This window comes from Tachysurus vachellii, chromosome 10 (assembly GCF_030014155.1).
Source record: "Tachysurus vachellii isolate PV-2020 chromosome 10, HZAU_Pvac_v1, whole genome shotgun sequence".
NCBI lineage: Eukaryota > Metazoa > Chordata > Actinopteri > Siluriformes > Bagridae > Tachysurus > Tachysurus vachellii.
Window position 1 is genome coordinate 10,212,034 of NC_083469.1, and position 12,524 is coordinate 10,224,557.

At 36.6% G+C, this 12,524-nt stretch overlaps 3 protein-coding genes across 3 annotated transcripts; 1 reads left to right on the forward strand and 2 right to left on the reverse strand.

Moving 5' to 3' along the window:
• Positions 1-753: 753 nt before the first annotated feature.
• On the forward strand, positions 754-1,461 carry LOC132852531 (b(0,+)-type amino acid transporter 1-like; the record flags this gene model as incomplete). Its single annotated transcript, XM_060879767.1, has 1 exon — positions 754-1,461. A coding segment is annotated over exon 1 (708 nt), but the record flags the coding sequence as incomplete, so codon positions are not given.
• Positions 1,462-2,293: 832 nt separating this feature from the next.
• Positions 2,294-6,699, reverse strand: LOC132852770 (b(0,+)-type amino acid transporter 1-like). The gene is made up of 6 exons (XM_060880187.1): positions 5,964-6,699; positions 4,641-4,774; positions 4,379-4,508; positions 4,162-4,286; positions 3,850-3,937; positions 2,294-3,142 (listed from the first exon to the last, which is right to left on the reverse strand). Exons 1-6 carry the CDS (start codon positions 6,672-6,674, stop codon positions 2,912-2,914), a joined length of 1,419 nt encoding a protein of 472 aa, XP_060736170.1. The 5' UTR covers positions 6,675-6,699; the 3' UTR covers positions 2,294-2,911.
• Positions 6,700-8,061: 1,362 nt separating this feature from the next.
• LOC132852771 (b(0,+)-type amino acid transporter 1-like) lies at positions 8,062-11,330 on the reverse strand. Its single transcript, XM_060880188.1, has 6 exons — positions 10,620-11,330; positions 10,254-10,387; positions 10,019-10,148; positions 9,736-9,860; positions 9,262-9,349; positions 8,062-8,292 (listed from the first exon to the last, which is right to left on the reverse strand). Exons 1-6 carry the CDS (start codon positions 11,328-11,330, stop codon positions 8,062-8,064), a joined length of 1,419 nt encoding a protein of 472 aa, XP_060736171.1.
• Positions 11,331-12,524: the final 1,194 nt, after the last annotated feature.

Sequence of the window (12,524 nt, forward strand, 5' to 3'; positions counted from 1 at the left end):
TCAGGGTTTTAAGAGGGATTGTTTGAGTCATCATAACCTTCCTGTAAGTTTGAAAGATTTTGACTAGTTTTCTCTGAAGGCCCCTGTGCACAAACTGAGGTCCAAAGACATGGTATGCAAAGGATGGCCTCAAGAAAGAGCCCTGTGTAACTGAGAAGTTTTAAACAAAAAAAAAAATTTTCTACACATGAGAAACCAGATTACTGCCAAAGAGTTCTGTTTTGTTTAATAACACTGCCTTTGGCAGAAGAGATACTCCCTTAGTCTTTAAATAAGCACTACTTCCTACTTCCACTTGTAGGGAGGACCCTAGAAAGTGCCACCACCATGTATGCTCCTAAGTAAAGAGGTGTGTCTTCTGACAACTGTAAAACATTGCGCACTGTCCTAATTTTACTGCCCATCTGGATGATGATGGCAGTGGCCTTAGGAATTCCCATACATGCTTGCTAAAATTGCAAGCATTTTATTAATAGGTCATCAGTCTTCTGTGATGAGTTATTCAATAACAAGCGCATGTCCATCAGAAAAGGCTTTATAACACTTTAACTTTTAATATTAAAAGGGGAAAAAAAACAAAAGGGGAAAATTTAAGACAAAAAGTTAAATGAGTTGCCAGAATTAAGTACTGAACTCCTATGCAGTAAACAATACAGCATAGTGGGTTGAGTTTAAATGTGGCAGTACTGTAGGTAGGGCAGCAGACACTACCACAGTACAGTGGAAAAGTCAGTCATTAGTAGAGTTATAGACATGGACAACACAGCTAGGAAACTTCAACTAAAGTCAGAGGTAGGACTGATTGGAGGAGTGTCCCTTATTGCAGGGGTCATGATCGGCTCTGGGATCTTTATGTCCCCACAGACTGTACTGCTGGACATTGGGAGTCCTGGGGCTAGCTTGGTGATCTGGGCTGTCTCTGGATTGTTGGCAATGCTGGCATCACTGAGCTATGCTGAACTGGGAACAGTGATTCGTGAATCTGGAGGTGAATACGTCTACATACTGCGCACTACCGGCAACTTGATGGCATTTCTCTTTGCTTTCACCTCTGTGCTTGTTGTAAGGCCAGTCAGTATGACTGGACTGGCTCTTAGCTTTGCGCTCAATGCTGTTGCACCCTTCTATGAAGACTGTGAACCCCCAGCCCTCGTAGTAAAGTCTGTAGCTGCATGTGGAATTGTCTTCTTGACCATAGTGAACTTCCTGAATGTGCGCTCCTCCATGGCTGTCACCACAATCCTCATGGTAGTTAAGTTCCTTGCACTGGCAGTTATTTCTATTATTGGTGTGATTTTGCTCATCCAAGGAGGCACTGGAAATCTTCAGAATGCATTTCAGGGGACCAGCTCCAGCATTAGTGTGACTGGAATGGCTTTCTACCAGTGTCTGTGGGCCTATGATGGTTGGAGCACTCTTAATTCAATCACTGAAGAGCTTAAGCATCCTGAGGTAACTATCATATATATATATATATATATATATATATATATATATATATATATATATATATATATATATATATATATGAATTACATGTTAAATTAAAAAAAATCTGGTATATCCATTAGAAACATTATTTTATTATCAATGAACGCCAATGAACATATAGTGTTGAACGTATAGTGAAAATATATGATTTAAATATCCCAGACTAGTAATCTGTGTGCACCTGAATGTTCCCTTTAGATTGAACACCCCTTTGTGATAAATTAATTCCTTAGATACATTAATTCTACAGGTAGTCTATGTTTCCCATTGCACAGTAACAAGGTTAATTTGTCCTCTGCTAGCTTCAAAGGAGGTATATAACATCTAGATGTGTGCATGTGCATTTACTGAGATATTTCAATGATCACATTGTGATGTACATCACAGTGTGTGCAATAGATACTGCTGTCATACACCATTTTAACTGGCCCACTACTAGTCTCACAACCTGAATATATACTTTCTACCTTTACTGCTAATATTTTCCACTCAGCAGGAATCAGCAACTTGTGGACTTGAGATGGTAAGCAAGTATTTTGTGCACTGCTGCGTTCACTGGTTGCTCTCAGTGTGGTTAGACCTACCTGATAAGATTTTTGCAGTAAGGAAAAACTCCCCTTTCTTAGAAAGAATCATAAGAATATTAATTGTGTATGAGTGATTTGTGTACATGGGTGAGTGGATTACAAACCAAGTATATATGTGAGATGCTTAAAGGGCTTGGTTTTTCTTTCTTGTTTTGGTTTGAGGTCATTTTGCACTCCTTGATTGTTATTTTTACATGTGATCATGTGGATATTAATTGGAAGCGCTGCCTTTTTATTTATAATTATAACACAAGTGTATTAGAAATCTGGAATATTATTTCTACTTTCAGGATGCAAATGGGATGTTGTAGCTCAGTAATTAAGGTGTTGGACTACTGATCAGAAGGTTGTGAGTTTGAATCCCAGGTCCACCAAGCTGCTACTGCTGGGCCCCTGAGCAAGGCCCTTAACCCCCAGTTGTTTACATTGAAAAAAGTCACAGAATGTAAGTCTCTCTGGATAAGGGTGTCTGCTAAATGCCAGAAATGTAAATGTAAAAGCAAATATTCGGAATACAGTGTTTTTCATATAATTAAATAATAACACCAAAAACTCTAGCTACAAAAATTATAATTTTTAAAAATTAAAAATTAAAAAAATTATATTTTTACAAACAAATTTGGCAATTTCTAGTGGTGCCATAAGACAACACAGCATATTATTGATATTTTAACAAACTCACAAAAACTAAAAATGCCCAAATGCAAAGACGGACTAAATGTTAACAACATTAAGAAAGCATTAGTAATAAAACTGTTACATATTATTATAAGGCCCCAGAGCTTATCAGCACAAGAGGCTAAAAAGTCTGCCTGTCAGTCTGATGTGGGGTTTTATACATTTTTGTTAGCTGGCGCCACCTCCAGGAAGAGCTGCAGGAACACTGTGAGTTTGTCCAGCAGGTGTGGACACAGTCTGAAGTGAATGAACGGAAAATAAATTAAAGCTCCACTTAGGATGAAGAGGGTGACATATAGGTACTCGAGCTGAGGATCGTCAATAATAGGAGCTAAAACCAGAAACAAAGCCACCAGAATTACCAGGATGGGGATAAAAATTGGAACCTGAGAAAAATAAAACACAAACAGTTTATTTCAATAATATTTCTGCTTTTGATTTTAATGATTCATGCATATTATACAGAATTAAAAAAATACTTTCAGTCAAACAGTCAGAGAAACTTTGTGTCTTTGTTCAAATAAGATTCTTATGAGATTATTTTTAAATAATGATCTGTAATAATAATAATAATAATAATAATAATAATAATAATAATAATAATAATAGTATTTAATCTGAAAAATACATGTGCCACATTTATTGAAACCACAAAGGATTCATTTATTATTGAAAAAAAGTCAAATTTTATATTTGCTCTCAGTCCTATTTCATGTCCTATTTCACTGGGATATAAATATGAGGTTGCGTACATGTAAAAATCCCATCGTCATGTATTCACATGAGAAACACCAAAAGAAAATTAAAAATAACAGACAGCAGTTGACCTGTAATCAAGTAAAGGACATATAAATGCATGTGGTTAAACAAAACATTAAACATGATTTGGACCATAACAATCTGTAACAATCTGAAAATATCAGATACATTTTGGATAGGTTTTGTAATTAAAGATCTGCACCTGTTTCTGTATAGTTCTAGGAGTGTGCTGCTGCCACATAACTGGCTGACTGAATAACTGCACTAATAAGATGAGAGTATATAATTTTTAACACATTCATTTTATATGAGACATGAGGTATATCTCACTTACCTTGTATGTACTTGGAAGGTCAGACCTTTTGATTTTTAGATAGAGTAGTCCAGATATTGTAACTCCATAGAAGAACCAGGATGTAAAGCTGAATGTCAGAGTAGAATTAAAGGAACAGGTGATAAACAAAACTGACTATCGCATGCATAACCTAAAATAAAAACTGGACAGATTCATTCAAGCTGATTCCTATACTTTACCAAACAACAGTAATCTTGTATTGATATGTTTTATAGTAAAGCTTATAGCCCACTATCTATCTCTCTCATTATATATATATTAGCCGATGAAGCTCTAAATGTTATGTCATACCTAAAGAAGTTGATTATTCCCTGGAAGTCTCCAGGAATGAGCACAATGAAGGCAATGATGCTGGTAAACGTAAGAGCTGGAGAGGGTGTGAGGCGACGCACATGGGCCATAGACAGGATGCTAGGCTGAAAGAGCAACAAATCACAAAGAAAGAAATCTCAGAACATATAACATCTTGGGTCATGTGTATTAAAGTTTTAATTTTTTTCATATTTACCATGTGACCCTCTCGTGCAGCTACAAAGCAAATTCGTCCTCCACTGAAGAACGAACCGTTCAGCGTGCCAAAAGAAGATAATGCGGCTGCAATAGACATCACCCATCCCCAGCTGCCCAGCACCTTATTGCTGTTCTCAGAGAAAAGATGCTGAGGTCTTATTAATTTCTTTATTTATTTTTTAAACCTACATTTAAATTTAGTGCTGTTCCATATTTGTTACATGCATCATCTTCCATGAATTCAAACTGTGGTGTCCTACCCCCATGTAACAGCTACAGCACTCGACGTCATCATCTCTCTAGGAGTCATTACAGCCAGATAACTGATATTGACCAGCAGGTAGAGGATCGTTACCATTGGGATGGCAATCATTAATGCTCGTGGGAGATTTACCTTACACAAATGGATATAGTATAAAATCCAATACAATTAATTGATGTTAATTACAAATTTCATAATCATTCATAGACCTCTAGATGTCCTACTAACCTGGATTTCTATTTCCTCTGGAGGATATCTTTGCTCTACACCTTTTCAACACCAACTGCCTTTACTCATCAACACCTATTAACTGAACTGATCTATCTTGTAGGGTTTGTATAAACTAGACAGCCAGTTACTGTGGTCTGGAGAATCCTGCTAGTCAGGCAGAGGAAAAAAAACAGCAAGGCAGGTGATAAAGAAAAAAGCTAAATGTACTTTGTCTAAAATTATTTCAGACTAGATTGTAGTCAGTTTTATAGTAACTGCTTCACTACATTGGGAAATGTGTTTTTAAACTTTTCTTTTGCTTTAATAGAAACAGATTTTTTATCACTTTGATGGCAAAAGATCCCACTTGGTTAGATTGGAATCAAATCAGTGGTGCATGCTGACTCAACTATAATGATCCAGTCTCATTTTCAGATGCTACTAAGGCCAAAGTTCAATATCTAAATATCTGAATATTGAATAGGGCAGGCTTTGGACTATTGATTGGAAGATTATGAGTTCAAGTCCCAACAACCTCAAGCTGCCACTGCTGGACCCCTGAGCAAGGCCTCTTAACTGCTCAGTTGTAAATGTAAGTCGTTCTGAATAAGGGTGTCTGCCAAATGCCATAAATATCCTATCGCTTTCTGTAGACATCGAATGGTATCTCAAAGAATAGTTCTTGCCGCTGATAACACCGTGATCTAAATCTACATGATCTAAAACTGCTTTATACTGTATAATTAATAAAAGTGCTGTACATATAAAATTGAATTGGACTGTAAAGAATCGCAACCTTTATTTATGTTCAGCAATAACTGAGTATGCTATATCAAATAGACATATGCTATGTAAACAAAGTGTTTATTAGCACAAAATCTCACAAATTACCTCTGGCATTTTATTTTGCTGATATTTATAAATCTCATGAAAATCATTCAGACAGATACAGATTTGTGTTTCCTCTAGAGAATCTTGACTCTTTGTTGTAGAAGGATGTATATTTACCAACTGAATATACCATTTACACCAGTTGAGTTATTAAAAGACATACTGTACAGTGTAAACTATGTCAAATTATCATATCAACACAAAATCTCAAGCAACTTACCTCTGGCTTTTTCACCTCTTCAAGAACAAAGTTTAAATTGTACCATCCAGCAAAAGACCAGAGTCCCTGATACAAAGCCATTCCAATGGTACCGATCCCCAAAGTTGTACCCTCAAAGGCAATGTCTGGATTTCTAAGGGTTTCCAGGCCATTTTGGGCCATGGTAAAGATCCCACCAATAATAATCACCATCAACCCCGCCACTTTAGCCACTAGGAAGATAACTTGAATGGTCATGGCAAAGCGAACATTCAGCATATTGATGGTCGCCACCACTAAAATGCACGCTGCTGCTAAACATTTCACCACCAATGTAGGTGGCATGCAGCCTGGATAAAAAGGAGCCACAGCATACTGAGCTAAACTCAAGGCTACAGCTGTAATACTTGCTGGTTTCACCACAATTGTGAACGTATATGCCACAAAGAATGCAGGTAAGGGTCCGTAGATTCTCAGGACGTAGATGAATTCACCTCCAGACTCTCTGAACATAGTACCGAGCTCTGCATAAGTGAGCGCAGCACATAGAGTCACCAGGCCACACACAGCCCAGATGATCAAGCTCGCTCCAGGGCTTCCAACATTGGACATCACAAACTGAGGGGACATGAAGATCCCCGATCCCATCATAGTGCCTGCGACCAGAGAGATCGCACTAATTAACCCTACCTCCCGCTTCAGCTTCAGACCTTCATGCATGTTGCTTGTCATGGTGCTGTGCTGTGAGTGAAAATGAGCTTAATACATCTTGCAGTAAAAGATCTGAAGCATGGGCAATAAAATACTAAGTACAAAGTATTACTGCTTAAATATTAACATTTATTACAGCTTGATGTACGTTGCTATGCACAAGTCTCAGAACAGCCAAGAAAAGTATCAATTGGTGTGGAGAGTTTATCACAAATTTAACAACTTTCAAGGACTGAATTCTGATGTCTGCTTACTGCACCACATGAACATTTCTGTTTATTTTTTGTGATTAGGGACAAAGGCATCAAAGAAATGTATGTGTTAAACCTAAATCTCCATCTGGAGCTTTGTCAGGTCTTACAGTGTCAATGTAATGAACACGGGACAGAGCGGACCCAATCGCAGGATAGCTAAAACAAACAGGGTTTAATAACAGAAAACACGAAACATGACGCGGACTAGAGACAGGACAAAACCACAGTAGATTCCGCGCTGCACAAGGCAACGCGGCACAATTAAATAGACAAGGTAATACAATGGTAAACAGGTGTGTTGAAGCGGGCAGGAAGAGACAAGGGGCGGGGCAGACACGTGACGAAGAACATAAACAAATGCACGTGGCCAGAGTCCGGGCAGAGTCCTAACAGTCAAATCAGCCACTTCAACCTCCGCCTCACTCCCAACACACTCAGATCTTTTTTATTGTCACAGTGAAAAAATTCCTAATAATATAGTGTAGTTGATCTTGATGCCCATTTTAGAAGAAAGATGAACCTAGTTGTGTGCCTGTACACTATTTATATCAGCCTTAATACAAATCGTGTCTTATTATTTATTTGTAACAAATGTCACACAAGCAAAGAATTTGGTTTTGGTGCCCAATGTATGTGAATCACACAGCTAACACAAGAATAGGAAAACTGCATTACAACCAGAGTTTTGTAAAATTTGTAAAATATTTTGGAATCAGAAAGATGAGAAAATAACTGATTTAAAAGCAGAAACAAGGCAATTTAGCATTTTATTATCAGTTATATAATTTTTTGCTTTTAGCCGTATTGTCTATTGGAAGTTTTATTCTACTTTCCTTCTTATTCTAATTCTGTACTAACACAAGGATATGAAATGTTTGGAGCACTAAATATGAATTTGGTAGTTTTTCTTTTGTTAATTAAACTGAAAAGAATGTAATAAAAGATTAAAAATAATTACAGTTGTGAAAGATGAAAGCATGTTTAGATACGCATATATTTATTTACCTTATTTACCTTAATTACAATGATGTGTTGCAAAAATGTTTATTTGGACTCTAAATGCTCAACACCCATAATATTCTGGTAATAAAATCATGACATACTCTTTTAAGGATCCAGATAAAAAGCTTTGCCTCCAAGCCTGATGTGGCATTTTATACATTTCTCTCAGCTGGTGCAACCTCCAGGAAGAGCTGCAGGAACACTGTGAGTTTGTCCAGCAGGTGTGGACACAGTTTGAAGTGAATTAATGGAATATACATTAAAACTCCGCTTAGGATGAAGAGGGTGACATACAGGTACTCGATCTGAGGATTGTCAATGATCGGAGCTAGAACCAGGAACACAGACACCAGCAGACCCAGGATAGGAATAATAATGTGTACCTGAGATGATCATATTAAACACAGAATGAGAAAAAGATCATATCACACATACACACGTTATATTTACCTGCTGTATACAAGCCAAAATTGTTGACAACCCTAACTAAAGCTTTACAGAAATATGAACAAAGTACACATTGCTCTCAGTCCCCAGGAACGTTAACTGTGTCCTGTTTAACTGTTATATAGTATGTATATATAAAATTGGTTTCTTTACAAAATTTACATAATGGATTTGGAAATAGTTAAGCTGTTAAAATGCATTAAAAACAATTATGGCAATAACAAATCATTTTACGTGTGAAATTTGCCAAGAATGGACTCACGACCACAGCAGTAAGGATGATGACGAAAGAGAGGTAAAAGTGTCTAAAGCTCACCGTTTGATTAATTTTTGGTTACAAGATTAGTAATTGTCACTTTAAGAGGAACAAGCTGTGAAATGAAAGTTTGATAGGTGTCCTGTGAATAATCTGGGGATAAATCCCCCTTCAAAAATAAACAAACAAGAAAAAAAAGAAGAAGAAGAAGCACAGAACTAACTAGAAATGCCAAACAAGGGAACAAGGAAAGGCATGTAAACCTGACTTAGTTGCACATATTAATGATAAGACTTTTCTGATGATATGAAAACACAGGAGGGAATAAAAACTAATGGGCATAGTACACCTTGACACATTTGGCAAAACCCCAATGATTGGGCAGTTACAAGACTCAAAGCAATACAAAAGCACATGACAATGTGAAAAAAATTTCATACAGAGGGGAGGAAATTGTGAAAAATAAAGTACAGGAAGAGACTCTCCAGGGCAGGCATCACAGAGTATTAATTGTATAGGTAGTGATACTTTTGCAACCAGAAAATTACACTAGAGTTATCTTTATTGTTGTTTGCAACTGATCATATAGGAATAAAATATATATTAGGTCACATTTTATGGGAGCTTTAGGCATGTGAATCTCTCTCACCTTGTATGCATGAGGAAGATAAGAATTTTTAATTTTTAGGTAGAGTAATCCCGATATTGTAATTCCATTGAAGATCCAGGATGTGAAGCTAAAGGTGAAATAGAAAGGTATTAAAAGAAAAAAGAATAGGTTATATAGGCTGCAGTAAAACTGGTTACATCATAACACATACATAACCTAAATTCCATATATATTTATTCAGTATTTTTTTGCTATTTCAAAGACAAGAAGTTCAGCTAAATGATTTGATATTTCTGTATGTTTTAATTCTGTCATGTGTTCATCATTAGTCACATGATTTATGCAACAGCATTACTGCTAAATGTATTTGTCATATATTTATTGCACATTCGTTTCAATATGCAGAATCAGTATTAAGCATTGCTTTGGATATATTATAAGCCATAAATTATGGATATGCATTTTATACTCTAAGTGGACAAAAGAAATGTATAAATGTATTATTAGCCATACCTGAAGAAACTGATTGTGTGTCGGAAATCGCCAGGAATGAGCACAATGAAGACAATGATGGTAGTAAAGCCGAGAGCTGGAGTGGGAGTGAGGCGTCGCACATGGGCCAAGGACAGGATGTTTGGCTGAAAGAGCAACAAAACATAAAGTGCCGCCAAACATTTTTTTAAAATTTTGGATTTAACACATCAGGAAGAAGATCTAAGGTGTGATGAGAACAAATGAGAGAGTCATCATTTTAAAATGTATAACTGTAAATATTAACCATTTCATTTGTACTTACCATGTGACCCTCTCGTGCAGCTACAAAGCAAACTCGTCCTCCACTGAAGAACGAACCGTTCAGCGTGCCAAAAGAAGCTAATGCGGCTGCAATAGACATCACCCAGCCCCAGCTGCCCAGCACCTTATTGCTGTTCTCAGAGAAAAGACGCTGATCTTCAGTGGGTCATTTTTCTTTGTAATATATGAACTTAATGCAGTTCCACAGGTGTTACATGCAAACTGTGATGACCTACCCCCATGTAACGGCTACGGCACTGGACATCATTATCTCTCTAGACGTCATGACGGCCAGAAAACTGATATTGACCAGCAGGTAGAGGATCGTTACCAGTGGGATGGCAATCATTAATGCCCGCAGGAGATTTATCTTGGATTGTATAAAACAGAACAATTTATTTTTTGCTTATATTTATAAATCTCATGACAATCATTCAGACAGATACAGATTTGTGTTTCCTCTAGAGAATCTTGACTCTTTGTTGTAGAAGGATGTATATTTACCAACTGAATATACCATTTACCCCAATTGAGTTATTAAAAGACATACACTGTAAACTATGTCAAATTATCATATCAACACAAAATCTCAAGCAACTTACCTCTGGCTTTTTCACCTCTTCAAGAACACTATTTAAATTATCCCATCCAGCAAAAGACCAGAGTCCCTGATACAAAGCCATTCCAATGGTACTGATCCCCAAAGTTGTACCCTCAAAGGCAATGTCTGGATTTCCAAGGGTTTCCAGGCCATTTTGGGCCATGGTAAAGATTCCACCAATAACAATCACCATTAAACCCGCCACTTTAACCACTAGGAAGATAACCTGAATGGTCATGGCAAAGCGAACATTCAGCATATTGATGGTAGCCACCACTAAAATGCACGCTGCTGCTAAACATTTCACCACCAATGTAGGTGGCATGCAGCCTGGATAAAAAGGAGCCACAGCATACTGAGCTAAACTCAGTGATATAGCAACAATACTTAATGGCTTCATCACCACTATTTTTGTGAATGCCAGAAAGAATGCAGGTAAGGGTCCGTAGATTCTCAGGATATAGATGAATTCACCTCCAGACTCTCTGAACATGGTACCGAGCTCTGCATAAGTGAGCGCAGCACATAGAGTCACCAGGCCACACACAGCCCAGATGATCAAGCTTGCTCCAGGGCTTCCAACGTTGGACATCACAAACTGAGGGGACATGAAGATCCCCGATCCTATCATAGTGCCTGCGACCAGAGAGATCGCACTAATTAACCCTACCTCCCGCTTCAGCTTCAGGCCTTCATGCTTGTTGCTTGTCATGGTGCTGTGCTGTGAGTGAAAATGAGCTTAATACATCTTGCAGTAAAAGAAAAGATCTAAAGCATGGGTAATAAGATACTAAGTTGCTGATTAAATATTAACATTTAAAACAGCTTTTTGTATGTTATAGTGCAGAAGTCTGAGACCAGCCAAGAAAATTATGGTAATGTATCTGTATAGTTAGTAGCAGAGGGGTGGGGCTGGGTTAAGGGAGATGAGCTCTCTCTCTCTCTCTCTCTCTCTCTCTCTCTCTCTCTCTCTCTCATATGGTTAAGGTGAATTGGAGCTGAGTTACACTACTATAATTTAAACCATAACCATTTAAGGGCATTTAAATAAATGAAATAATGTAATGTAAAAATACATTGTCAAATATTCTGAAAGAATGTTTAGCCCAGTAAAGTAAGAATTTGTTTATTTAGCTCATTTAAAGGTCTGTATCATTTCTTGGCAGAAAAAAAAACCAGACAAGATATATGATATTTTATTTCTTAAAGCTAACAAATATTACTGAAAACTTAAGATTTTGCCACTTTTATTTCCTAGATGTACTCTTTTGTCAACATTTATGAAAAATCAGAAACATGTAATTGAATTTGGTGAAAGATTGTTTTGGGATCTTTAATGATCTGGTGAAAAAAACAACTTATAACATATCTAATTAATTACATTTCCATGATCGTATGTAATAACACAAACTGACACTTTACATGTTTATTTGTTTAAAAAAAACAAAAAAACAAACAAAAAAAGACAACAGCTCAAACACTAAAATAGGGAATTTAATCCCATTTTAAGTTAGGATGACATTAATACAGTATTTACAACAAGCTGTATTTGATGTATTATTTAGTAGCAATCTTTGTGCCACAATTCCTTTGGAAACTGCTAACAAAAACATTGCAAAAAAAAAAAAAAAAAAACAAAAAAAAAAGAAACAATTTAGGCTGCAACTGACTGACAATTTTGGTAAAACATTTCTTTGAGTTCAACATTTAGAGACATTGCAAAAAATGTAAAAGTAATCTTTGTGCCACAATGCCTTTGGAAACTGCTAACAAAAACATTGCAAAAAAAAAAAAAAGAAAGAAAAAAACAATTTAGGCTGTAACTGACTGACAAATTTGGTAAAACATTTCTTTGGGAACATTTAGAGGCATTGCAAAAAATTTAATAGTAATCTTTGTGCCACAA